Source organism: Oncorhynchus mykiss, chromosome 21, assembly GCF_013265735.2.
Source record: "Oncorhynchus mykiss isolate Arlee chromosome 21, USDA_OmykA_1.1, whole genome shotgun sequence".
NCBI classification, from domain to species: Eukaryota; Metazoa; Chordata; class Actinopteri; order Salmoniformes; family Salmonidae; genus Oncorhynchus; species Oncorhynchus mykiss.
The window spans coordinates 44,049,949-44,077,437 of NC_048585.1; the positions used below are offsets into that span (position 1 = coordinate 44,049,949).

The 27,489-nt window shown below is 43.7% G+C and overlaps 1 protein-coding gene across 8 annotated transcripts in view; it reads right to left on the minus strand.

Annotated features, from left to right (window-relative positions):
- Positions 1-161: 161 nt before the first annotated feature.
- LOC110500515 (GRB10-interacting GYF protein 1) overlaps positions 162-27,489 on the minus strand; it is a 47,670-nt gene continuing 20,342 nt past the window's right edge. For 3 of the 8 annotated variants that reach the window (XM_036957928.1, XM_036957927.1, XM_036957926.1), the window contains 20 exons: positions 26,576-26,671; positions 26,360-26,477; positions 25,844-25,955; positions 25,311-25,525; positions 25,010-25,224; positions 24,787-24,871; positions 24,402-24,623; positions 24,049-24,221; positions 23,690-23,849; positions 23,003-23,220; positions 22,152-22,261; positions 21,319-21,419; positions 21,101-21,174; positions 17,282-17,419; positions 16,853-17,050; positions 16,319-16,512; positions 15,812-15,978; positions 11,794-11,957; positions 8,550-8,597; positions 5,113-8,361 (listed from right to left, as the gene is read on the minus strand). In XM_036957928.1, coding sequence (XP_036813823.1) covers positions 8,125-8,361; positions 8,550-8,597; positions 11,794-11,957; positions 15,812-15,978; positions 16,319-16,512; positions 16,853-17,050; positions 17,282-17,419; positions 21,101-21,174; positions 21,319-21,419; positions 22,152-22,261; positions 23,003-23,220; positions 23,690-23,849; positions 24,049-24,221; positions 24,402-24,623; positions 24,787-24,871; positions 25,010-25,224; positions 25,311-25,525; positions 25,844-25,955; positions 26,360-26,477; positions 26,576-26,671 — 3,045 coding nt within the window. In that variant the 3' untranslated portion in view covers positions 5,113-8,124. Of the gene's footprint in view, positions 1,394-4,024; positions 4,309-5,112; positions 8,362-8,549; positions 8,598-11,793; positions 11,958-13,807; positions 13,939-15,811; positions 15,979-16,318; positions 16,513-16,852; positions 17,051-17,281; positions 17,420-21,100; positions 21,175-21,318; positions 21,420-22,151; positions 22,262-23,002; positions 23,221-23,689; positions 23,850-24,048; positions 24,222-24,401; positions 24,624-24,786; positions 24,872-25,009; positions 25,225-25,310; positions 25,526-25,843; positions 25,956-26,359; positions 26,478-26,575; positions 26,672-27,489 lie in introns of those variants that run through there. The other 5 variants (XR_005038611.1, XM_036957930.1, XM_036957929.1 and 2 more) reach the window with 5 other exon arrangements.

Here is a 27,489-nt window from a genome sequence, read left to right on the forward strand (position 1 = left end):
GTAGTGGGGCTGTGTGTGTGTGTGAGTGAGAGGACAGATTTAAAAAAGTCCAATGCAGACATCTCAATATCTAATCATTTCTGGGAAACAGTTTACCTTACTGTGGTTTCATTTATTTAAAATGGTCAAAAAGAAACAAAAACAGCTTCTTAGCAAAGACCAATTTATCAAGCAAGAATTTAGCAAGGACTGTCTGGGAGTGGTCTGCGTGGGGAGGGAAACTAAACTAGCTGTTATTGGCAGAGAGGTTTGGAACGCTTTTTCTTATTGGTCTATGTCACCATGCAGGCAAATACTCCATCCCACCAAAATAGTATTTTCAAATAGCTCTTAAACTAAAAGAGCATTAACATTTTCACAGTTTTACAGTATTATTCAAACCTCAGTGTGGAAATATACTATATATAACGTCGTTTTTTTTTTGGGTGCACTGGGCCTTTAACATACCCTTCCAAGTCAGCTCAGCTCCACACTATACTCCAGACTTCTCATTCCTCACCAACTAAATGTATAGGCATTTAAAACTGGATATCTGAAAAGAAACACTCTTGCTTTCAAAAAAGGCAAACCACCATCATCATCATCATTGTCGTAAGGGGTTTTCTACAGTTCTACTTTCATGCTAACGTGCGATAGATGCTGGACAGAAATAACGTAACATACAACAGTATTGTTAACCAATAAGACAGTCCTGTCCAGTAAGTAGAACAGACCTCCCTTCAAATGCTATTGTCCTTATGTTCTCTTACTGTTTATTGAATATTTAGAGTTTGCCATACAAGGCAGATCTGTACAGTTAAGGCATGTTGAACAGAGAGAAAATAAAAACAATTAGACGAAAACAAAATACTTTCACGTTATTTACATAGCAGTTTGAACTCAAGTGTGTAGTATTGAGCCTTTCCGCTTGTGTGTGTGTGCATGAATGTGTCATGCAGTGTTTCCCAAACTCGGTCCTGAGAACCCCAAGGGGTGCACGTTTTTGTTTATGCCCTAGCACTACACAGCTGATTCGAATAACCAGCGCTTGATGATTAGTTGATTATTTGAATCAGCTGTGTAGTTCACCCCTTGGGGTCTCCAGGACCGAGTTTGGGAAACGCTGGTGTAATGACAGGCTCTATTAGTTGTGTGTGTGAATGTGGTTCTAGAAAAGAGCAAGTCTTTTTGAGAATGTGTGCTTGCAATTCTTTTACCAGAATCCAGCTGCGTGTACTGTACACATGAGTAAAGCTGTAGTCCACCGTTCAAGTTCCTCTGCTTCTTCGGCTGCTGTGGTTTCTGCTTGGCACTTTTACCACCAGGGGGCAGAGAGAAGAGGAAAAGAAAGGTTTGAAGATACAGTACGCTCCATCTCCTTTCCAACAGAGGGCAGCTAGGAACAGTTAGAATCCTGTGGAAAGAGAGAAAGAAGATCTTCATTAGACAACACTGAAAACAGAACTGCGATAAGGACAACATAGCTACCAACATTATACAGTAGATTCACGAAGGAAGAAAAAGTATAAACATTAAATAGTTAAGTGATAATGCCAGAGAAGCCGATGTTTGGAGGATATATTGGCACGGGTGTGCGTTGATGGCCGGCAAACTGTGCTACCATATCCTCCAAACACCGGCTTCGAGGGCACTTTTATACAACGGGTTACCAACATATTACAATACTGATCGACAAACAGTACCAATCAAAAGTTTGGACACCTACTCATTCTTTATGTTTACTATTTTCTACATTGTAGAATAATAGAAGACAAACTATGAAATACCACATATGGAATCATGTAATAACCAAAAGAAGTGTTCTTCAAAAGTAGCCACCCTTTGCCTTGACAGCTTTGCACAGTCTTGAAGGAGTTCCCACATATGCTGAGCACTTGTGGGCTTCTTTTCCTTCACTCTACGGTCTAACTCATCTCAAACCATCTCAATTGGGTTAGGTCAGGTGATTGTGGAGGCCAAGTCATCTGATGCAGCACCATCACTCTCCTTCTTGGTCAACTAGTCCTTACACAACCTGAAGGTATGTTTTGGGTCATTGTCCTGTTGAAAAACAAATGATAGTCCCACTAAGCACAAACCAGATGGGATGGCGTATCGCTGCAGAATGCTGTGGTAGCCATGCTGGTTAAGTGTGCCTTGAAGTCTAAATAAATCACTGACATTGTCACCAGCAAAGCACCCCCACACCACCACCTCCATGCTTCACGGTGGAAACCACAAATGCAGAGATCATCCGTTCACCTACTCTGCATCTCACAAAGACACGGCGGTTGGAAGCAAAAATCTCAAATTTAGACTCGGACCAAAGGACAGATTTCCACTGGTCTAATGTCCATTGCTCGTGTTTCTTGGCCCAAGCAAGTCTCTTCTTATAATTGGTGTCCTTTAGTAGTGGTTTCTTTGCAGCAATTTGACCATGAAGGCATGATTCACACAGTCTCCTCTGAACAGTTGATGTTGAGATGTGTCTGTTACTTGACATCTGGGAAGCAGTTATTTGGACTGCAATTTCTGAGGCTGGTAACTTGAATTAACTTATCCTCTGCAGCAGAGGTAACTCTGGGTCTTCCATTCCTGTGGCAGTCCTCATGAGAGCCAGTTTCATCATAGCGCTTGATGGTTTTTGCAACTGCACTTGAAGAAACTTTCAAAGTTATTTACTTTTCCGGATTGATTGACCTTCATGTCTTAAAGTAATGATTGACTGTCCTTTCTCTTTGCTTATTTGAGCTGTTCTTGCCATAATATGGACTTCTTCTTTTACCAAATAGGGCTATCTTCTGCATACCAACACAACTGATTGGCTCAAACGCATTAAGGAAAGAAATTCCACAAATGTACTTTTAAACAAGGCACACCTGTTAATTGAAATGCATTCCAGGTGACTACCTCATGAAGCTGGTTGAGAGAATGCCAAGAGTGTGCAAAGCTGTGATCAAGGCAAAGGGTGGCTATTTTGAAGAATCTCAAATATTAAATATATTTGGATTTGTTTAACACTTTTTTGGTTACTACATGTTTCCATATGTGTTATTTCATAGTTTTGTTGTCTTCACTATTCTACCGTGTAGAAAATAGTCAAAAGGAGTAGGTGTCAACTTCTGACTGGTACTGTATGTTTATGAAAAACATTATTTTGATAAATGTATTCATACTAGTTCATCCTTCCACGAGATACAGTCCCGACACAGATCTAAGTTTGCTACCCAAGCTGGCTGGTCGTTCATTCTATCTATTAGGTTGCCAGAGACGCGACCCAGTCGTTAAAGTCTTTTTGTTCTATATCTATGGACGCGACAATGTTCTTATCCCTTGCTTGCTATCTAGCCAACTACAACTAATCTTTCAGGCACATCAAACAGTGCAGCCAGAATAACAGCAAAGTAGCTGTTTTCTACCGACATTTGGATACATCTATAACAAATGAGCTAATGATGCGCGATTTCGCCTGGCATAGAAAATATGCTCTCTCGTCAGGACACTGTAGTTCAGAACCAACAACACAGCTAACACAATCACTTCAAACTGAAGCTGGAAAACCTGCAAACTAACTGCATTTAATTTCATTTGACCTGTTTTGACATGTCTTTGTATATATCCAAATTATGTCAGCTGGTTCATTATTGACTGGCTGAGAAAAGCTGTCCGTCTCATCCTGACACATTCATTACTATGGGACAGCTGGAGATTGAATTTGAATATTGAAGCAATGTTGCAAATGTCGGAGAGACAGACAGCAAGGCTTATACAAAACTCTGCTGTTGAAAACCAAATGTTAGCCTAAAAGAAATGGGAGAAAATGTCTAGATGATTTTTATAGTGGAGATCAAGTTTATAAATTGCCTGGCTGGGCTGATGAGACAGTGGATTGCGCAGTCAGATGGAAAAGAGTAAATAGGCATTTTAACATCATAGATTTAGCCGGTGGTAACTTGTGGAATAGACACCGGCTGGAATGCGGTTTTAACCAAATCAGCATTCAGTATTAGACCCACCCGTTGTATAAATATAAATAGACCCTTACCTATATGATGGTTCTCTTCTTGCAGTCACCTTGTAGTTGATCTCCAGCCAGTGGCTAGGTGGCAGAAGGCGGGGGGGCATCTGGGCAGAAGGTCTCCCGGTACATCCATTGTTTGTGTTGTCTCTTCCCCTGCCTTCTCCATTGGTTGGTGACTGTTGTTCAAACACCCTGGGCTGGGCTCTGCAGCGGAGTCCTTTTTGATGACAGACTATGATCACCAGTCAGTCTTGGGAGTCGCTGCAGTCCGCAGCTCCATCCACGTTAAGTCCTTTCTATCGCCATTCCTGATGATAGACAGGGCCACTGGCAAAGTCAAGGGAACTTCCAGGTAGTTAATTTACCTCAGTATTTTCAACAACAACAAAAAACATGTTTCCTTGAGGAACATTCACTCTGTTCCTCAATCTGTCTTGAATTTCTTTCATCTGTTTGTTTTTATATCAAGCCTTGTGGTTTTGTCCAAGTGATTTTCTAAAAAAAGGTAATATAAAAATATGTTTATGTACAGGAGGAGGAAGGTGTGTTCCTAAGTCTTTCGTTTCGGTTTGAATCTTTTGTTTTCAGTGAGACGGTACTAACTAAAAACTCAAAAAGTTACATTTTCCAACCCTCCCTTTGTACTATAATATTTCTGTGCTCCCGTCCCAAATGTAATGGAACCTCACAGTTAGAAAGTGCATAGTGAGTGTCAGGGCAGGGTGTGAGTGTCGAGGGGTGTCCCCCAGGGATCAGTACTGGTACCCTTTAATTTCCCCTCATTGCAGGGTTAATACACTACCACTGCACACCCTGAGCCCCCTTAAAAAAGTATAATGATAAAAAGTAAGATATGCTGCTGACACAGTCCAATCAAATGCAATGGTAGATTTGAGGTCAACATCATGTATGTACAGTTTTACAAAATCTTCAAATGTCCTTTATTCTCATCCACCCCTCAAAGGTTTGTCCATCTGTCTCTTTTACGTTGGTGGATAAAAAATAAAACTCCACAATTTCACTCCAGGGCATTTTTTCTCTCCTATTAAAGCGATGATATTGTTGTTTCCTTTATTCCTGGTCGAAGTACCAAAAACACCTCTGCTGTGCCCTGCTTTTTGTTTAAGCTTTATTCTTCTTTCAATACTTGTCTAGTTAAGATAGGCAGTTCAACAACAACAAAGTAACTAAATGAAACCGGAAGACACACTAATAATGAACTCCCCCAAAACCAAAAAAAACAGACTAACTTTGTTGTTGAATTCTTTCCTTGAGGATCAGTCAATTCCAAAGAGCCATGCCCACTAAAGGGTCAAAGGGCAAGGATCTTGTCCGTCACATTGTGATGTCCCTCCTTCTCCCGCCAAAAACAATGTACGCCAATGAACGTCCATATTGCAGAAGCACACTCGCAAAACCCCACCCCTACACAAAAAAACTGCACCCACAGAAATCTGTGTTTTGTAAACAACCAAAAATCCAGTCAGGAATAGAAAATAGTCTATTTTATTTCTCATAGTAATATTGTTTTTGTAAGAACAGGATTGCAGAGGCAGTGGGATCAACTGTAGCCATCCCGAGTTCTTCCTCGGAGTAAAACAGAAAAGGTGAAAGACATCTTCAATCTGAGTTTTGTTGTTGTTGTTGAAATTATATCCGGTATCATCACATTTTGTCTTTTTTGGGGGGGAGGGGGGGAATACATTCAAAGTTTTCTTAAGAAAGAAATAACAAAACGCACTTCACATGGCGGTAATGAAACAAAAACAAATGAAGAAAAAAAAAGCAGCCCCAAGTGCTTATCATAATCTTAGTCCAAATCTTTTTTTTTTTCTTTGTATATATATTCATATATAAAATGTTCATTTATATTCAGAAAAAAGTCACCACCATCATGATCAATAGCAACAACAATAAGTAACACGAATATGCTAACATCCCGCCCTGTACACAGACAGTTTGATGACAATTGTTTTGAGCAGAATCTGAAACTCAACACCTTTCACACGCAAGTTAAAGAAAGCCGACAAGGCAACGTGATCACGTCCCAGGAAAACTAAACCGGACTAACCTTACAAAGAAGAAGAGTCATCTTCATCCCCAGGCTATACTAGAAATATTAGGATACATGACTGACATGCACATTGACTGTGCAGAGCGCTTAAGATAATTTCATTAAGAACCTCATATTTATTTTGGATGTAAATGGAATGTTATACAAAGTTTACAGACCCTTCTTTTTGCAATTTCACTTGGTTTTGAAAAATGTACCCCGGCAGGGATTGACTTCTCGAGCCTGGAGTTCCGGGGCATCCAAAAAACATGAAAAGGCTCCAAAAATATCCTTTTACAAACAGAAACGCTCTGCCGTTTTTCATGTTTTTGGATGTCCTGGAACTCCAGAATGAGGCCCAGGAAGTCGATCGCTTCTGGGTAAGTTTCTCAAAACCAAATGAAATTGCAAAAAAATATGTCGTCTGGACCCTTTCTAATAACATGCCATTTACATGAAAAATAAAGATTAGGTCCCTAAAAATAGTTAAATTCTCCTTTAACTTATCACAGTACACTCAAAAGTAGTTCATGTCTCAATGGTCATTGAACATTCCCTCCCATTCACCCTTTCAGAGTTCTAAGGCAAAAATGTGCATGCATATACACACACACACACACACACACACACATACAGATAAGTACCTGTAGGGATCACTTCTTTCCTATGATTAGTAAAGACACAGGCGTACACACACACACACTAAAGATCCTTACCACTGTCTGTTTGAAACCTCACAGAGGCTGAGAGACCGTGGCTGAGAGAAGACCGCAGGGGAGGGGTATAGCCCATACTCCAAAATCACACAGAAAAAAAACAAGTGGTGGTCAACAACATAAAGCCATAATCCTCCTCTACAAATGTATGTGTTTCCACTACGTCTATCTGGGGATGACGAGCTGGTGAGAGGAAGAATGTGTTGTGGGATTGCCCTCTCACTCTCGGTCTCACACACAAGTATTCAAAGAAAGTCCCTCTGTACAAGAGGACAGACGTTCTACTCATGAAAGAAAAATAAAAAATGTATATAATTTGAACCAAATGACGTACATCTTGGTAAGCAACGGAAAAAATATATACATTGTGCAGACTAGTATGTTTCTGATACACAGCAGCCCTCACACACACACACAAAATATTAATCTCTATACCTAACCTCATTTGTTTTTTTATTTTATCTTTTTTAACACAAGTGCAAATCTTCAAGTTTTCTTTGTATCCATTTTTTTGTAATAGCTTTACTTTTTATATAAATGTATTGTCTTAAAAAAAAACAAAAAAAACAACAGTGTTTGTCTTTGAAGAAAAGATTGGTTTTTCTGATAAGGTTTCAAAATAAAAAGGTCCCCTCTACCTTTGAGTTCCCCTCCCAGTGAGCCTATCCCACCAACCATTCACCTCACCCTTCCAGTTCAGATTTTCACGTGTATACATACGGCATTGCGTGTAGATTCAACACACACACACACACACACACCGATTCTGTATTCATAAAAAAAATGATTCAAACTTAATAATAAAGTGCATTAGTTCAGTTTAAGGTGCTTAGTCTTACAAGTGCCAAGGGATACCCATCACACCCCCTTTCACCTCATCCACCCACTCAAGTGAACGATTTAAGAAGAGGAGCCCTACTCTTTTTTTTGTTGGGGGGGGGGGGGCAGTGAAACAATCCTCTCCTTCCTGTCCCCATACGACCCCCCCCACCCCCATCCCCTAGCAGTGCACATTCGTCATCAGGTTTGTCTGATTAGTAGACAGAAGGCCTCAGGTAGTAGCTATTGCCGCTGCTGATCAGATCTGGATCAGTAATCCTCCACCATCTCCATCTCATTTAGGCTCAGACGCTCGCCCGCGTTGTGGAACGAGTAGCCTGGAGAGGAGGGGGAGAACAAAAGAAAGAAATGGGGGAGAGAAAGGGAAAAGGAGGCGGCACAGGTGGATGCGGGAGGAGAGCAATTTAGAGAAGGCATCGAGCAACTCAATCAGTTATGACCCAGATCTATGAGCAGCCGAAGAGAACATCCACCAGGCAGGTTTGCCGATTTCTCCAGAGCTGGGTGGTGACAGATCATACTGAAGTGATACATTGTGAAGTGATACGTTTGTAACAAGTGTGCAATAAGTCGTAAGTGTGAATGAGTTGAGGAGGACATGTCTTACCTAGGATGCTGGGGTCAGACTGCAGCATCACGGGCTGTTTCTTCTTCTTCATGCCCCCCTGGGCATCGTACATCCCTCCCTTAGCCATGTGGGCCGCCTGGAACATAGACTGCAGTGCGCTGGGGTTCACGCCCCGCATGGAGTCCTGGAGAAGAGGAATCCAATGAGGTACAGAGAGGAAAGACACACTGGGAGTCTTTCCTTGATTCCTTACATCCTCTCTCCTTGTTCCCACCTCTTCTCTGAGAAAGAGGTGAGAGGACGTGAGGAATCAAGGACATGTTTTAGATTTGTATCCACTGTGCCCAGTCGTAATAGAGAGAAAGGTCTTACCTGCAGAGGGAAGTTGTTCATGGTCAGCCCTGCTACTTCCTTTGATAGCTAAGTGGAGACAGGACGGTAGGAGATCAAAACGAATACAATATGCTATGCACTGAGACAGGGCAGGGCACATACAGACGTCATCACTAGAGGTCGACCGATAACAATCGGTAGTCAGCCTTTTTTGGACGGCGATTATGGACTGTTACATTGCAATCCATGAGGAGACTGCGTGGCAGGCTGACCACCTGTTACGCGAGTGCAGCATCAAAAGGACCTTGTGGCTGCAAGGCGCCTAGGCAAGTTGCTAGCTAGCATTAAACTTCTCATAAAAAGCAATCAATCTTCACATAATCACTAGTTAACCTAGTAATATCAACCATCAACCATGTGTAGTTAACTAGCTTGTCCTGCGTTGCATATAATCAAAAAGAGGTGCCTGTTAATTTATCATCGAATCACAGCCTACTTCAACTACACCAAGCGGGTGATGATTTAACAAAAGCACAATCGTTGCACAAATGTACCTAACCATAAACATCAATGCCTTTCTTAAAATCAATAAACAGAAGTATATTTTTTTATACCTGCATATTTAGTTAAAAGAAAGGCATGTTGCAGGCAATATTAACTAGGTAAATTGTGTCACTTCTCTTGCATGAGTCCGGGTATATGCAGCAGTTTGGGCCGCCTGGCTTGTTGCGAACTGTGTGAAGACCATTTCTTCCTAACAAAGACCGTAATTCATTTGCCAGAATTTGACATAATTATGACATAACATTGAAGGTTGTGCAATGTAACCTCAATATGTAGACTTAGGGTTGCCACCCGTTCGATAAAATACGGAACGGTTACGTATTTCACTGAAAGAATAAACATTTTATTTTCAAAATGATAGTTTCCGGGTTTGGCCATATTAAGGACCAAAGGCTCGTATTTCTGTGTGTTAATTATACTATAATTAAGTCTATGATTTGATATCTGACTGAGTGGTGGAAGGCAGCAGCAGGCTCGTAAGCATTCATTCAAACAGCACTTCACTGCGTTTGCCAGCAGCTCTTAGTAATGTTTGAAGCACAGCGCTGTTTATGACTTCAAGCCTATCAACTCCCGAGATTAGGCTGGCAATACTAAAGTTCCTATAAGAACATCCAGTAGTCAAAGGTATATGAAATACAAATGTATAGAGAGAAATATTTGACGCGTCATAATTCATATTATTTTTTATTCGAGACTAAATTAATTTTTATTTCATTTATGTATTATATTAAGTTAAAATAAAAGTGTTCATTGTTCATTCAGTATTGTTGTAATTGGTGTATATATATATATATATATATATATATATATATACATACACATATATATATACATACACACACACACACACATACATACATACAGTGCCTTGCGAAAGTATTCGGCCCCCTTGAACTTTGCGACCTTTTGCCACATTTCAGGCTTCAAACATAAAGATATAAAACTGTATTTTTTTGTGAAGAATCAACAACAAGTGGGACACAATCATGAAGTGGAACGACATTTATTGGATATTTCAAACTTTTTTAACAAATCAAAAACAGAAAAATTGGGCGTGCAAAATTATTCAGCCCCCTTAAGGTAATACTTTGTAGCACCACCTTTTGCTGCGATTACAGCTGTAAGTCGCTTGGGGTATGTCTCTATCAGTTTTGCACATCGAGAGACTGACATTTTCTCCCATTCCTCCTTGCAAAACAGCTCGAGCTCAGTGAGGTTGGATGGAGAGCATTTGTGAACAGCAGTTTTCAGTTCTTTCCACAGATTCTCGATTGGATTCAGGTCTGGACTTTGACTTGGCCATTCTAACACCTGGATATGTTTATTTTTGAACCATTCCATTGTAGATTTTGCTTTATGTTTTGGATCATTGTCTTGTTGGAAGACAAATCTCCGTCCCAGTCTCAGGTCTTTTGCAGACTCCATCAGGTTTTCTTCCAGAATGGTCCTGTATTTGGCTCCATCCATCTTCCCATCAATTTTAACCATCTTCCCTGTCCCTGCTGAAGAAAAGCAGGCCCAAACCATGATGCTGCCACCACCATGTTTGACAGTGGGGATGGTGTGTTCAGCTGTGTTGCTTTTACGCCAAACATAACGTTTTGCATTGTTGCCAAAAAGTTCAATTTTGGTTTCATCTGACCAGAGCACCTTCTTCCACATGTTTGGTGTGTCTCCCAGGTGGCTTGTGGCAAACTTTAAACGACACTTTTTATGGATATCTTTAAGAAATGGCTTTCTTCTTGCCACTCTTCCATAAAGGCCAGATTTGTGCAATATACGACTGATTGTTGTCCTATGGACAGAGTCTCCCACCTCAGCTGTAGATCTCTGCAGTTCATCCAGAGTGATCATGGGCCTCTTGGCTGCATCTCTGATCAGTCTTCTCCTTGTATGAGCTGAAAGTTTAGAGGGACGGCCAGGTCTTGGTAGATTTGCAGTGGTCTGATACTCCTTCCATTTCAATATTATCGCTTGCACAGTGCTCCTTGGGATGTTTAAAGCTTGGGAAATCTTTTTGTATCCAAATCCGGCTTTAAACTTCTTCACAACAGTATCTCGGACCTGCCTGGTGTGTTCCTTGTTCTTCATGATGCTCTCTGCGCTTTTAACGGACCTCTGAGACTATCACAGTGCAGGTGCATTTATACGGAGACTTGATTACACACAGGTGGATTGTATTTATCATCATTAGTCATTTAGGTCAACATTGGATCATTCAGAGATCCTCACTGAACTTCTGGAGAGAGTTTGCTGCACTGAAAGTAAAGGGGCTGAATAATTTTGCACGCCCAATTTTTCAGTTTTTGATTTGTTAAAAAAGTTTGAAATATCCAATAAATGTCGTTCCACTTCATGATCGTGTCCCACTTGTTGTTGATTCTTCACAAAAAAATACAGTTTTATATCTTTATGTTTGAAGCCTGAAATGTGGCAAAAGGTCGCAAAGTTCAAGGGGGCCGAATACTTTCGCAAGGCACTGTATATAAATATAAAAAAAATATATAAAAAAAATGTAATAAAAAAAAGAAAGAAGACAATTCGGCCGATTAATCGGTATCGGCTTTCTTTGGTCCTCCAATAAAATCGGTATCGGTGTTGAAAAACCATAATCAGTCGACCTCTAGTCATCACACACACTAATATACTTGAACCACGGACACACTTCCATCATCATAACACTTCATCGGAGGCAGACAGACAGACAACCACACACCTGCTCCTGCTGCCTCTTCTGGTTCTGTTTCTGTTTGGCACGGCGCTCCAGGAACTGCTTGGCGAACTCTTTGGCTTCCATGGTGTCTCCCAGGTAGGAGCAGATAAAGTCCAACACCTCGTAGGGAGACTCTACCTCCTTCAGGTACGCCACGATGGTGGACACTATAGACACAAACACACACACACGCACACACACGATTGACACAGATTAGAACAGATGTGAGAGAGAAAAGTAGCGGTCATAACCATGTCACAATATGACATAACTTGTCACAACACTCATGACCCATATATTTGTACCTGTTGTGACATATTGCATTATTTTATGGCTGGTTATAACACCTTCATAGTGGCAAAACCCACATTCATTCTAATTAGTTTTCCCCCTGCCAAGAAGTTTCCTTTCGTTTGAAAGTTCATTTCTTAAATCCTTTGTTGTTGTAATGAATTATTTAGTCACGTTTTTGTTCTCCATCATATTTTAAATGACCTGTCGAAAACACACCTTTACGACACTGTCAAGAAGCATTGTGACCATCACAACCATGTTGTGATGGTCACGGACAGGCCCTTATATCAGTCATCAGTCAAACAGAGTCTTGTCCTGCTCCTGAAACTCTGGGCACTGGGGTGGGTGCATGTCTGACATCAACGTGTGCGCAATTAGAATGATAATTTAATATGGTGAATTTGTATTTATTTTTTATATATAAACAAACATACTGTTGACATGTAGGCTATGGTGTGATGGAATGTTTTGTCTTGTGTGGTAGGTTTGGTAGGTATTGACACTTAAGTCCGTGTCATAACCAGCCATAAAATAACCAGCGTGGTAGGTAATGACATTTATGTAGGTGTCATAACCAGCCATAAAATAACTAGCGTGGTAGGTAATGACATTTATGTAGGTGTCATAACCAGCCATAAAATAACCAGCGTGGTAGGTAATGACATTTATGTAGGTGTCATAACCAGCCATAAAATAACCAGCGTGGTAGGTAATGACATTTATGTAGGTGTCATAACCAGCCATAAAATAACCAGCGTGGTAGGTAATGACATTTATGTAGGTGTCATAACCAGCCATAAAATAACCAGCGTGGTAGGTAATGACATTTATGTAGGTGTCATAACCAGCCATAAAATAACCAGCGTGGTAGGTAATGACATTTATGTAGGTGTCATAACCAGCCATAAAATAACCAGCGTGGTAGGTAATGACATTTATGTAGGTGTCATAACCAGCCATAAAATAACCAGCGTGGTAGGTAATGACATTTATGTAGGTGTCATAACCAGCCATAAAATAACTAGCGTGGTAGGTAATGACATTTATGTAGGTGTCATAACCAGCCATAAAATAACCAGCGTGGTAGGTAATGACATTTATGTAGGTGTCATAACCAGCCATAAAATAACCAGCGTGGTAGGTAATGACATTTATGTAGGTGTCATAACCAGCCATAAAATAACTAGCGTGGTAGGTATTGACATTTATGTAGGTGTCATAACCAGCCATAAAATAACCAGCGTGGTAGGTATTGACATTTATGTAGGTGTCATAACCAGCCATAAAATAACCAGCGTGGTAGGTAATGACATTTATGTAGGTGTCATAACCAGCCATAAAATAACCAGCGTGGTAGGTAATGACATTTATGTAGGTGTCATAACCAGCCATAAAATAACCAGCGTGGTAGGTAATGACATTTATGTAGGTGTCATAACCAGCCATAAAATAACCAGCGTGGTAGGTATTGACATTTATGTAGGTGTCATAAACAGCCATAAAATAACTACAGGTCTAAATATATGTGCCATGGCAGTGTTATAACAGGTTATGACAACTGTTTTGACATGGTTATGACTGTCATAATGTGTTATGACACTGGGTGTCAAGTAAAGTGTTCCCAAAATGTATTATGGACAAAAGGCAAAAGTCATGTAGATAAGAGTTCGGGGGATTTAGAGAGTGAGGGAGAGGAGAGGTGAAAGCATAGACAGCAGGGTTGCGAGTGTTTCCCATCCAGCGAAGAGGACGACCGTTCGGGTTAGGTGGTGACGGTCTCAGGGGAAAAGGAGGGGAACGGTGGAAGAGTTCCAAGTCCAGAGGAGAGGAGGAGTTGTGACATCATAGGAAGAGCTAAGGAGTTACAGAAGGTGTGTTTTACCGTCCCGTTGGGAGGAGGAGTTGTGACATCATAGGAAGAGCTAAGGAGTTACAGAAGGTGTGTTTTACCGTCCCGTTGGGAGGAGTTGTGACATCATAGGAAGAGCTAAGGAGTTACAGAAGGTGTGTTTTACCGTCCCGTTGGGAGGAGGAGTTGTAGGCTTGGGTGTTAGGAGGTGAAGGGAGTGACGGAGGGAGGTAACTGTCTCTTAACGTCCAGTGTAGGTGGTGTTGAGGATTAGGAGGTGGTGGGGGGAGTAACAGAAAGAGGTCAAGGTTCTTACCGTCCAGTGTAGGTGGTGTTGAGGATTAGGAGGTGGTGGGGGGAGTAACAGAAAGAGGTCAAGGTTCTTAACGTCCAGTGTAGGTGGTGTTGAGGATTAGGAGGTGGTGGGGGGAGTAACAGAAAGAGGTCAAGGTTCTTAACGTCCAGTGTAGGTGGTGTTGAGGATTAGGAGGTGGTGGGGGGAGTAACAGAAAGAGGTCAAGGTTCTTAACGTCCAGTGTAGGTGGTGTTGAGGATTAGGAGGTGGTGGGGGGAGTAACAGAAAGAGGTCAAGGTTCTTACCGTCCAGTGTAGGTGGTGTTGAGGATTAGGAGGTGGTGGGGGGAGTAACAGAAAGAGGTCAAGGTTCTTAACGTCCAGTGTAGGTGGTGTTGAGGGTTAGGAGGTGGTGGGGGGAGTAACAGAAAGAGGTCAAGGTTCTTACCGTCCAGTGTAGGTGGTGTTGAGGATTAGGAGGTGGTGGGGGGAGTAACAGAAAGAGGTCAAGGTTCTTACCGTCCAGTGTAGGTGGTGTTGAGGATTAGGAGGTGGTGGGGGGAGTAACAGAAAGAGGTCAAGGTTCTTACCGTCCAGTGTAGGTGGTGTTGAGGGTTAGGAGGTGGTGGGGGGAGTAACAGAAAGAGGTCAAGGTTCTTACCGTCCAGTGTAGGTGGTGTTGAGGATTAGGAGGTGGTGGGGGGAGTAACAGAAAGAGGTCAAGGTTCTTACCGTCCAGTGTAGGTGGTGTTGAGGATTAGGAGGTGGTGGGGGGAGTAACAGAAAGAGGTCAAGGTTCTTACCGTCCAGTGTAGGTGGTGTTGAGGATTAGGAGGTGGTGGGGGGAGTAACAGAAAGAGGTCAAGGTTCTTAACGTCCAGTGTAGGTGGTGTTGAGGATTAGGAGGTGGTGGGGGGAGTAACAGAAAGAGGTCAAGGTTCTTACCGTCCAGTGTAGGTGGTGTTGAGGATTAGGAGGTGGTGGGGGGAGTAACAGAAAGAGGTCAAGGTTCTTAACGTCCAGTGTAGGTGGTGTTGAGGATTAGGAGGTGGTGGGGGGAGTAACAGAAAGAGGTCAAGGTTCTTACCGTCCAGTGTAGGTGGTGTTGAGGATTAGGAGGTGGTGGGGGGAGTAACAGAAAGAGGTCAAGGTTCTTAACGTCCAGTGTAGGTGGTGTTGAGGATTAGGAGGTGGTGGGGGGAGTAACAGAAAGAGGTCAAGGTTCTTACCGTCCAGTGTAGGTGGTGTTGAGGATTAGGAGGTGGTGGGGGGAGTAACAGAAAGAGGTCAAGGTTCTTACCGTCCAGTGTAGGTGGTGTTGAGGATTAGGAGGTGGTGGGGGGAGTAACAGAAAGAGGTCAAGGTTCTTACCGTCCAGTGTAGGTGGTGTTGAGGATTAGGAGGTGGTGGGGGGAGTAACAGAAAGAGGTCAAGGTTCTTACCGTCCAGTGTAGGTGGTGTTGAGGGTTAGGAGGTGGTGGGGGGAGTAACAGAAAGAGGTCAAGGTTCTTACCGTCCAGTGTAGGTGGTGTTGAGGGTTAGGAGGTGGTGGGGGGAGTAACAGAAAGAGGTCAAGGTTCTTACCGTCCAGTGGGGAAGAGGTGTTGTTGGCTTGGGTGTTGAGGGCATGCAGCATCTGTTCACACCAGGTGGTGAACCCGTCCTGAGGCGTCTTGATGCCCTGCAGCAGCTTCAGCAGCTTGTCCTCCTCATCCGTACGCTGCTTCCTACGACTTAACATATACTGCTCACTACAGGGAGGGAGAGGGTGGGGGTGGGGGGGTGGGTTAAATACACACGCAAACATACCGACAGTCACATAAACCATTTACTGCTCACAAGGACAGAGTGAGGGGGTATTTAAATACACACGGCACCCAAGGAGAGACAATAAAGCGCACACAAAAACTCAGTGAGCGTTTGAATATAGATCGAGTTGGAGAAAGTTCGGGGGGAGGGGGGGGGGGGGGACGACAAGGGAGCAAATAGGACAGACAGGGAGAGAGAAAGAGGGAGAGACGGAGAGTGAGATCAAGGCTTTCGGGTGTATGTATAGCGAGAGCTCTACTGAGAGGTGTTGTTCTCATCTACCTGAGTGAGGGGCTGCTGCGGCTGTTCTTCAGACCCTGCATGCTGCCACCTCTGGACTGGTTCTTCACCGCCTCCTCCCACAGACCCATGGCCCCTCCGCCTCCAGCCTTACCCTCCATCCCCCCTCCGCCTCCCCACAGGCCCCCTGGGACAGCACCTCCGTCCCCCCACTGACCCATGGACATGCCTTGATGCTGAGGAGAGAGAGGAGATGGAACAACAATATTAGACCAGAGTGGACAAGGAACCAACAGAAAGCATCCAATGTCATACTAATGCATTGTACCGTGCCTACAAGCATTTCCACAGCCTCTCATTGTGAGTGCTGTATGTGGGAGTGTCAGCACTCGGTCTCATTCTTCCCATTCTTTGGATGACATGTTTGTACTTGCACAGTCTGTGGCTTCCTATTCGAGTGGTCTTTCTCAAGCCGAGTGAATCCCAGAAACTCTGAAGAACACTGTACACGTGTGCGCATATGCTATTATACTACTTTGCGGTCATATCTGTGTGTGTGTTTTAGTAACTACTCACGCGTTCCCTCTGTTGCTGCTGGGCTCTCTGCTGCTGTTTGAGAAGCCTCTCGGCTTCCTGCATGTCCAGCAGACTGAGGCCCTTGGCCCCTGGCTTGTTGAGGCCCCCAGTTCCCCAGCCAGACCCCACCCCGGAGCCTGAGCCCTGCTGAGGGGCCTGCTGGAGCAGCTTCATGATCAGCTCCTGCTGCTGGCGACACTGGAGGGGAGGGGAGAAACACACACACACAGCGTGAGGGTACTTTATGTACAAGATAGGATGGAAATCCAAAGATAGATAGACATGCATTATAGCCTCCCCCCACACACTATCAAGACACTAACAAGAAAAATACAATTAAAATAAAAAAAACATGTCAAAGTACTCAACACCCTCTGAAACAGTTCAGGTAAAATCTTCCGATTTCATCAGCTCTAACATTGTACTCACCTGTTTGCGTCTGAAGATCTCCTCCTCCTCCCTCCTCTTCTGCTCCTCCTGCTGCCTCCTTTTCTCCTCTCTCCTCTTGCGCTGCTCCTCCTCTTCGCGCTTCGTCCTGAGTTCAGCCTCCCTCCTCTCCTGCTGGAGCTGCCATAGGGGTCAGAGGTCAATGTGGAAGACCACTAGGTCAATACAGACTGAGCTATTTCAACACATTTTTGCTTGTTAGGTTTTTCCATGGGAAAAATACCCCTAATCGAAAAATGTTTTAGAAAAAAGGGCCAGAATATACAGTGTTTGGAAAGTATTCAGACCCCTTGACTTTTCCACATTTTGATACGTTACAGCCTTATTCTAAAATGGATTCAATCTGGCTTTTTTCCCCCTCATCAATCCACACACACGATACCCCATAATGACAAAGTAAAAACAGGTTTTATTTACAAATAAACTAAAACATAAATCACATTTACATAAGTATTCAGACCATTTACTCAGTACTTCATTGAAGCACCTTTGGCAGTGATTACGGCCTTGAGTCAAATCAAATCAAATCATCAAATCAAATTGTATTTGTCACATACACATGGTTAGCAGATGTTAATGCGAGTGTAGCGAAATGCTTGTGCTTCTAGTTCCGACAATGCAGTAATAACCAACAAGTAATCTAACTAACAATTCCAAAACTACTGTCTTGTACACAGTGTAAGGGGATAAAGAATATGTACATAAGGATATATGAATGAGTGATGGTACAGAGCAGCATAGTCTTATTGGGTACGACGCTGCAACCCTGGCCCGCCTGTATTTGGGGAAATTCTCCCATTTTTCTCTGCAGATCCTCTCAAGATCTGTCAGGTCAGATGAGGAGGGTTGCTGCACAGCTATATCAGGTCTCTCCAGAGATGTTAGATCAGGTTCAAGTCCAGGCTCTGGCTGGGCCACTAAAGGACATTCAGAGACTTGTCCCGAAGCCACTCCTGTGGGTCTTGGCTTTGTGCTTAGAGTTGTTGTCCTGTTAGAAGGTGAACCTTCGTCCCAGTTGGAGGTCCTGAGGGCTCTGGAGCAGGTTTTCATCAAGGATCTCTGTACTTTGCTCCGTTCATCCTTCCCTTAATCCTGAGTAGTCTCCCAGTCCCTGCCGCTGAAAAACATCCCCACAGCATGATACTGCCACCACCATGCTTCACCGTAAGGATGGTGCCAGGTTTCCTCCAGACGTGTCACTTGGCATTCAGTCTCATCAGTTTCATCAGACCAGAGAATCTCCAAATCATGTCCAATCAACTGAATTTACCACAGGTGGACTCCAATCAAGTTGTAGAAACATCTCAAGGAGGATCAACAGGACATACATAAGCTCAATTTTGAGTCTCATAGCAAAGGTTTTTCAAACCTAAGGTATTTCAGTTATTTATTTGTAAATAAATTTGCAAAAATGTCTAAAAACCTGTTTTCACTTTGTCATGATGGGTTGTTGTGTGTAAATTGTTGAGGAATTTGTTTTATGTAATCCATTTCAGAATTAAAGGCTGTAACATAGCTAAATGTGGAAAATGGGATGGGGTCTTTTATAGTTTCAGAATCCAGTGTAGACATGCCAGCTGAATTCAGAGACTGAAAGACTCTTGGTTCCAAGATATCCTCATTTTGATGTACAGTACCAGTCAAAGGTTTGGACACACCTACTCATTCAAGGGTTTTTCTTTATTTTTTACTATTTTCTACATAGTACCAAAGTGTTAAACAACTCAAAATATATTTTATATTTGAGATTCTTCAAAGTAGCCACCCTTTGCGTTGATGACAGGTAAAGGTGACATGAAGCTGGTTGAGAGAATGCCAAGAGTGTGCAAAGTTGTCATCAAGGCAAAGAGTGGCTACTTTGAAGAATCTCTAATATAAAACGTATTTTGATTTGTTGAACACTTTTTGGGTTACTACATGATTCCATGTGTGTTATTTGATAGTTTTGATGTCGTCACTATTACTCTACAATGTAGAAAATAGTCAAAAGAAAGACTTGGATGAGTAGGTGTGACCAAACTTTTGACTAGTACTGTATGTGACCCATTTCAGGAAGCTAGGCGTATGTCGGATGTCACTACTTCACAGGAGAGGCATTTGAACGTCTTTATTTTTTTTTAGAAAAATTTGTTTTTTGGGGGCAGAAATGCCTTCTGGAACATGTGAAAATGCATGTGTCCTCATAACAAAAATGAATTCCATCTGTAAATACAATTGTTTCATTACAAGCTCAGTTGGTGTAGCCGAGGAAAGACGGGAATCTTCCCGCTAGCCATGATTGGCTGAGATAATGGCTGGGCTGGACCTTCCCGGGAGATGAGTTTCGATTGGTCTTCCATGTAGCATGCTTCTGTCTATAACGTGAGCTGCTCAGTGTATGTTGATAGTCCTTTCTACTGCAGCGTTTTTGAAAGATATAACTTTAGCCATCAAGAACTATAAAAGTTGTGCTACTTTTCTCAACAACGTTAATGCCCCTGAACTTAGCAGGTGCTATATACAGATCAGTAGGAAAAAAAGTGATGGGCTACTTTCTGCAGTGTGAACCGGAGTGACTTGACACAACGCTGGCCAAACAAAACTGAGTTAAATGGTTCCAGTCTACCATGAAGCGTTCATCCATGTACACGGGTAAGAGTCTAGCTGCAAGTTAAAAGCGTACTGTTAGCAAGCTAGTGAACGTTAGCTGGCTGGCTCGCTAGCTAACGTTACGTGTATGATCTGTGTAGTAATATTATTTGAATCAGAAATCCATTTTTATCGCTAGTTATAGCCTAATTTTAGCTTGCTAACATTGAACCTAGTTGGTTAGCTTAAGTTACCTGCAGATTCATACTGCAGCGAGGACAATGTTTGTATTGGTAGTAGTATGAGTTGGGATTATGCCGGGTCATTGTTTAGCTAGCTACGTGTCTAAACAAAGACTCCACTTCGACAGATGATTACATTACTCATCAAGTTAGCCAGGTGTGATTACAGCCATCTATTGTATTTTATGAACGTGACAAGTGACCCATCCACTTATCTAGATGTTGTTTTGGGGTGGTTATAGCATTTCTTTCACATGACCCGTCAATTTAGACAATTGAGTGTGGGATGGCGTCATGTAATAATAATAATAATAATAATAATAGTAATAATAATGTAATAATATTTATACAAATCATTTTTATCTAGACACTGTTTTTGATATTGCTACTATGTAAGTAACCATTTCACTGTACCGTTTACACCTTCTGTGTCTTGTACATGTGACAAATAAACTTAGACTTGATTTGAAATAGTGTGTGTTTACCAGAAACGGTAATGTGAACAGCATGACTTGCACCAAAATCAGATTAGGATATAGGCCAAGGATTAGATAGTACATTTTCACCTGGCTACAGTTTTAGTCTTGATATCTTTGGCTGTTAACTACACTACTCCCTCTGTTTAGCACATGGCCTCATATGGGAATCCTTAAAGAGATGGGTGGGGCTAAGGCTTTAGAGCGTGTAAACGATGCTGAATGAGTGAAGACAAAGAGCTCTTCAGTAGGTGTACCAAAATATTCAAGGGCCATTCTCTCAAAAGCGGGGTTACAAGTTTAGCAACTTTCAAAGCAGAATTACATTCCCATTGTTCCCCAACTGCAGTGGATGATGTACCATTTTCTGTCTGTCTCTTTTATCCAATATGAAAAACACAATTTCAAATGTTGCTACATAAAACCGAATCCAGGCGGTCAGTCACATAAATTTATGTGGAAATCTACAACGGTGTGTTACTAGGTTCCCACAGCCAGAGGGCGCCAGCACTCACCTTCTGAAGCTGTTCGAGTGTTGGACCCTGAGTTGAAGAATTCATTGTTAAGTCCCATAAACTGGCTTCACCGCCTGCATGGACAGAAGAGAGAGAGGGGAGGGGGATAAGAGAGTGTTGGAAAGTCATCCCACTCTATACTGTGGCAGTGAGCAAAAAATTCACAAGCACTGACATTGATTGATGAATGTATACGTATGCACACAGCGTCTGTGTACCTGATTGCTGTGAAGCTGAGGTATGCATGTCCCACATGGACCCTGTATCTGGCACTGACATCGACCTGTTCACTGAAGGCATCATACCCTGTTCTCCACACCTAGGACAAAAAAGCGAGAGACTTGTAAAACATGGAAACTGTAAGGGAAATGCTTACCAAACGGGTTGGAACCGGGAACCGGAAAAGACTGACATTTTTTGAGGAACAGAATCAGAACAGGGAACGAAAGTGATCTGTACTGTTCCAGAACAGAACCGTTATTTTAAAAGAATGGGAACAGATTAATAACGTATTTTAGGTTCTGGGCATTTTTTCTTCAGTCCCACAAAAAGCATTGCTAGTGTGTGTGCGTAGGCAACTTGTCCCTCTCCTTTCAAAGCATAGTCTAGAAGCCTACTGACGTTACAAGTGTGACTCCAAAATAAGGGAGAGAAATGTTTTATTAGAGAAGAATGGATTAAACTTTTCAATGCCAGTTATGTTTTACATTGGATTTATTAACTACAAAAAGACGTGTTATTTAAATTCTGGTGCTGCTCTGCAAGCTTGTTAGCTAGCTAGCTGGTCCAACATTAAGCCAACTCTCTGAGGTTCAAACATTCAAAGTTAATTCGTAGAAGCCGCTCCTCCGTAGGTATAATCTGTGGGCCTAATTCAGAATGAAACGATTGGAAAATAAATTTAGTTCCAACCCGATATCAGCTGCAAGATTATTCTTTTGATATAGCCTTTTCATTTTGTTACACCTTTACTTGATAAGTGGCTCCACTTTGCTTAGTTCCAATTCCATTTTCCACAAAACTTAATGTGTCATTTTTCCCTATGACGTACCTGTTGATGAGCTGGAATAGCTGCTGCTGCTGCTGGAGCTGCTGATAGAGAGCAGCTGCTGCCAAGTCCTGTTGCTGCTGCTTCTTCAGACGGTCCTGATCCATGTTACCCTGAGAGGAACACACAGGATAAATACAGGAACAGTCACACACACACAGGAGAAACATACAGGCTACATGCACAGCCCAATGTCCACACACACACACAAATCTCATAAAACACAGCAAGAGCAAACCCCAAAATTCTCAGCCTCCAATATCTATGCTGGGGGGGGGGGGGGGGGGGGGGGGGGGTCAGTCTGGGGGGGTCAGTCTGTTATATCTAGTGTCCTATGTGAATTTAAGTATGCTCCCTCTAAGAGGACCTGAGCCCTAGGACCATGCCTCAGGACTACCTGGCCTGATGACTCCTGGCTGCCCACAGTCCTCCTCGGTTGTGCTGCTGCTCCAGTTAACTGTTCTGCCTGCTGCTATGGAACCCTGACCTGTTTACCGGACGTTCTACCTTGTCCCGGACCTGCTGCTTTGCTTGCTGTTTGGGGTTTTAGGCTGGGTATCTGTATCTGTATAAGCACTTTGTGACATCTTACTGATGTAAAAAGGGCTTTATGAATCAACTTCCATTGTACAAACACAACAATAGATGACTACACTATAAATAAGTAGAGGCTATAGCATTGAACACTACTCTCGACAGTAGTCGTAGAACAAAAACCCAGCGGCATACAATACATCTGGACTCCTCTACATTCCACACACCCCCACGCCATCAACACAGAATACTACTACGTTTGTTTTCCCCTCCAGCAAACTCCACATACCACCACCCCATCCCCAGGCTGCCTCACTCACAGCAGGACCCCGGGGTGGCAGCGGCTGCGGGCGCGGTGGTGGAGGTCTCACCAGCAGGGGCGGTGGGGAGGGCCCGGGGGCGAAAGGCACGCGCCCCCACATCTTGATGACGTCACCCAGCGGCTGGAAGCCCTCGTCGCAGCCCCTCTTCACCAGCAGAGACATGGAGAAGTAGCCCGCCTGGAACCACTCGTACATCTCCAGGGTGGTGAACGGACCTACGGGGGAGGGAGAGTAGTGACACAAAAATTGCGACTGTGTGTGCGCATGTATGTTGCGACTGTGCGTGCATGCTGCGACTGTGTACGTGTGCGCGCATGTTGCGACTGTGCACGCGCATGTTGCGACTGTGTGCGTGCGCATGTTGCGACTGTGCGTGCGTGTGCGTCGACTGTGTGCGTGTGCGTGTGTTGCGACTGTGTGTGTGTGTGTGTGTTGCGACTGTGTGTTGCGACTGTGTGTGTGTGTGTGTGTGTGTGTTGCGACTGTGTGTGTGTGTGTGTGTGTGTGTTGCGACTGTGTGTGTGTGTGTGTGTGTATGTTGTGACTGTGTGTGTGTGTTGTGAAAGTGTGTGTGTGTGTGTGTGTTGCGACTGTGTGTGTGTGTTGTGAAAGTGTGTGTGTGTTGTGAAAGTGTGTGTGTGTTGCGACTGTGTGTGTGTGTATGTTGCGACTGTGTGTGTGTACCCTGGATCTCTGCCTGGGGGTCCTTGTAGAACCACTTCATGGCAGCGTCGTGGGAGAGGGGCAGGGCAGAGGCTGTGTTTCTGCTCTCCTGCAGCGTCTGGGTAAAACACTCCTCCTCTAGAGAGGTGTCCTGCAGGGATGCCACCATCTTCTCTGCCTCCTGCACACAGAGGAAGACAGACAGGTGGGGTTCATAAAACACTACATCACTTATCTGGGCTGTACTCTTACCAATGTTTCCCCTGTAATGTTACTACATACTGAGAGTGTTGTTTCGGACAATCCGTCTTACAGGTCCTTACAGTCCAGGGTTTCATATATGTTCAGGAAACCCGTCCCCAGACTAGTAGAGTTCCTACCTGTTGCAGGTGCTTCATGCCATCGTCATCCTCGGTGTCACCCCCTGGTGGCAGGGGGAGGTGGGTAGCAGCAGAGGAGGAGGAGGCGGAGGGAGGGGGGGAAGGCAGACTGGAGGAGGTGCTGGGGCTCTGCTGGGTGGTGGAGTCCTCTGCTGGTGATCCTTCAGGAACTACTACAACAACAGAGCAATAAGTCAGTGGGGAGGAGTGGAAGTTAAAACACAGAGAGAACATGGCTAGTGTTCACACAATTTCTATCTATAAATGGTGTCTCTTTTTCACATGTCTTTGAAATTCAAATCATTTAAACTTCATTAGAGAGAGAAAGAAAGAGTAACACAGAACACTCGTACCTTCACTTGGCATCTTGCTGGCCTTGGCAGGGACAGGAACAGCGAGAGGAGCAGGAGCAGGAAGAGGGTGGCTGTCGGCCATCTGAGAGGCCTCCAGCTCAGCCACTGTGAGGGAGAGCTGGGGCATGGGGGGGTTGAGGCCCAGGGCTGGAGGGGCAGAGGAGGAGGGGGGACTGGTTCTGTTCTTCACCTCCCCGTCACTGGCTGATTCTTTGACGTCAACTAGAGAGGGGAGGGTGAGGGGGAAAAAAGGCCAGAAAATAAAACATTTGTTAAAATTATTTTTTAATTAGGAGAGATTGAGTTAAAAAACACCCATAAACCTTTGAGATAAAGATATCAATTAAAAAGTAACTAAAGGTAAGAAAGAGTGCAGCTCCCTCACCTCTCTGTCCTCCATTCATGATCCTCTCCATGCCAGACAGGCTCTCTTCCTCCTCCTCTATCCCCTGGAAGTCAAACTCCTCATCCTTTGACAGAGACAGACACAATTAGCTGAAAAATGTATTACTGTCACCCACCAACTGAATTCACAGAATAACTAGACACAGAAAGACAGGCATATTTGTAGACTACCTCCTTGCACACATGCACACTAACACACCAACCTTGGATAGAGGAAGGAAAGCGCCGGATGCGTCGAAGGTGCCCATTTCTCCGTCCTCTTCATCAGTGCACCACTCAGGCAGTCCGTCTCTGTCGTCATCTAACCCTTCGCTCCCGGCCCGCCTGCGACCTCCGCCGAAGTCAAACTCAAACTTCCTGCGACGCCCCTCAACCGGACCGTCGTGCTCCCGCCAGCCTGCAGACCTTGGGCCTCCGTCTGAAAGAGTTAGAGGGAAGGGAAAGATAAGGTGACATCCCTCTGTGCTGTGTGTACGTCTCCAGAATAGTGTGTGTGTGCGCTACCATCTAATCTACGTGCTCCGGCCAGTCTCCAGCTGCCTCCTGGGTCGGCCCCTTCCTCTTCCTCCTGCTCCTCTCTGAGGGTACGCCAGTTCTCACTGTCAGACCGTGTGTAGTCCTTCCTCGGCACCCCCGGCACAGGTACACCCGTCACCTCCTCTAATCCAACACGTACCCCCTCCCTGGCACGCGCAGGCTTCTCAAAACGCCTCTCGCCCCTGGAGGAAGATGGGAAAACTTGGGAAATAGAAGTTACTCTTACATTTTAAGCCTTACCTTTATCTGAACCGGGAAGGTCATTTCTGAAAGATGAGTCACTTGGATTAAGGACACCTTCAACAATTTCAATTAAATATAAAAAAATATTTGTAAAAAATACATATATTTTTTATAAATCGCTCCTCCAGTTACTTAGTAACCAATAAGCTTCTCATTCACATCCTAAAATGACTAACAATTTCAAATTTCAAGGCAAATGGGGAAGGAGTGAAACAGTAGAGAGAGACAGGGTAGTGACAGAGGAAGTGAGTGTTTACCTGTCATCCCAGCTCTGGCTGCGATAGATCTCTCTGGCTCCGCGGCCGAAGCCCACCTCTCCCTCCTCAATACTTCTTTGGTAGAATCCTCCACTCTCTCCTCGGCCTCGCCCTAGAACAAGAGCCACACAGAGACACGCCATTTCCTTCACTGTACCAGACCGGACACACTTGAGATTCATATGCAAACAACGCTGTGCAAGCAAAGGGAGTACATAAGCCAGGCGGTAAGACGGGGACTTTAGACAGGGCCAAAAGGAATCACAGACGTCAGATGAGATCACAAAAGCTAAACACATAAAAGCAAATCTGGCTTAAATAAACTGTTTACCTTTTGTGTTGTTATGGCTTGAGCTCAGTGCACCTTTCATTGTTTTAGAATTCACCCAGAGGCACAGATCTGGGATCAGCTGACCCTCCCTAAATCCTAAAGTTACTATTTGTCCCCCCCCCCCCACAAATGGTTATCTTAGATCAGTGTCTTGAGGGCAACAACACATATGCGTTTCTTCTCACCTCGGCCTCCTCCTCGTGTGGTGCCTCTGCCTCGGGCCATGCCCGCAGGGGCGACTCCACCTCCTTTACCCATGAGCCTCATCACAGCAACGCTGTTCACAGACATGGAGAAGTTCCTCTGGTAGAAGAGAACGGAGGAATGTACAGAATACCAGTTGGGTGGGAACAAGTATGTGTGTGTGTGTGTGAGTGTGAGTGTGTAAGTGTGTGACTGACCTGCTCCTCCTCAGTGAGAGGCTCCAGTGCCAGCGGCTGCATGGGCTCATCTTGCAGAATAGCAGCAAACTCCTTATCCTGCATGTCCTCTGGGGCCTGGACACAACAAAGAACAGAACACAATGTAAACAAACATGACTTCCTATGGGATTGGAATGATCCAACACTCAACTATACAATTGTAGCATAGACTCTCACACTGGCAAGTCACAACAGGCCACGTTTCACAATTAGGGCAGGTTGCACTGACCCAGATTTAGCCTACTCCTGGACTATGTGGTAGTAGAAGCAGAAGTGGTGTAGTAGTGGTAGCGGTGTAATAGTAGTAGTAGTAGTAGCGGTGTAACAGTAGTAATAGTAGTAGCGTTGTAATAGTAGTAGTAGTAGTAGCGGTGTAATAGTAGTAGTGGTGTAATAGTAGTAGTAGTAGTAGCGGTGTAATAGTAGTAGTGGTGTAATAGTAGTAGTAGTAGTAGCGGTGTAATAGTAGTAGTAGTAGTAGTAGTAGCGGTGTAATAGTAGTAGTGGTGTAATAGTAGTAGTAGTAGTAGCGGTGTAATAGTAGTAGTGGTGTAATAGTAGTAGTAGTAGTAGCGGTGTAATAGTAGTAGTAGTAGTAGTAGTAGTAGCAGCGTTGTAATAGTAGTAGTAGTAGTAGTAGTAGTAGCGGTGTAATAGTAGTAGTAGCGTTGTAATAGTAGTAGTAGTAGTAGCGGTGTAATAGTAGTAGTGGTGTAATAGTAGTAGTAGTAGCAGCGGTGTAATAGTAGTAATAGTAGTAGCGGTGTAATAGTAGTAATAGTAGCGGTGTAATAGTAGTAGTAGCGGTGTAATAGTAGTAGTAGTAGCGGTGTAATAGTAGTAGTAGCGGTGTAATAGTAGTAGTAGTGGTGTAATAGTAGTAATAGTAGTAG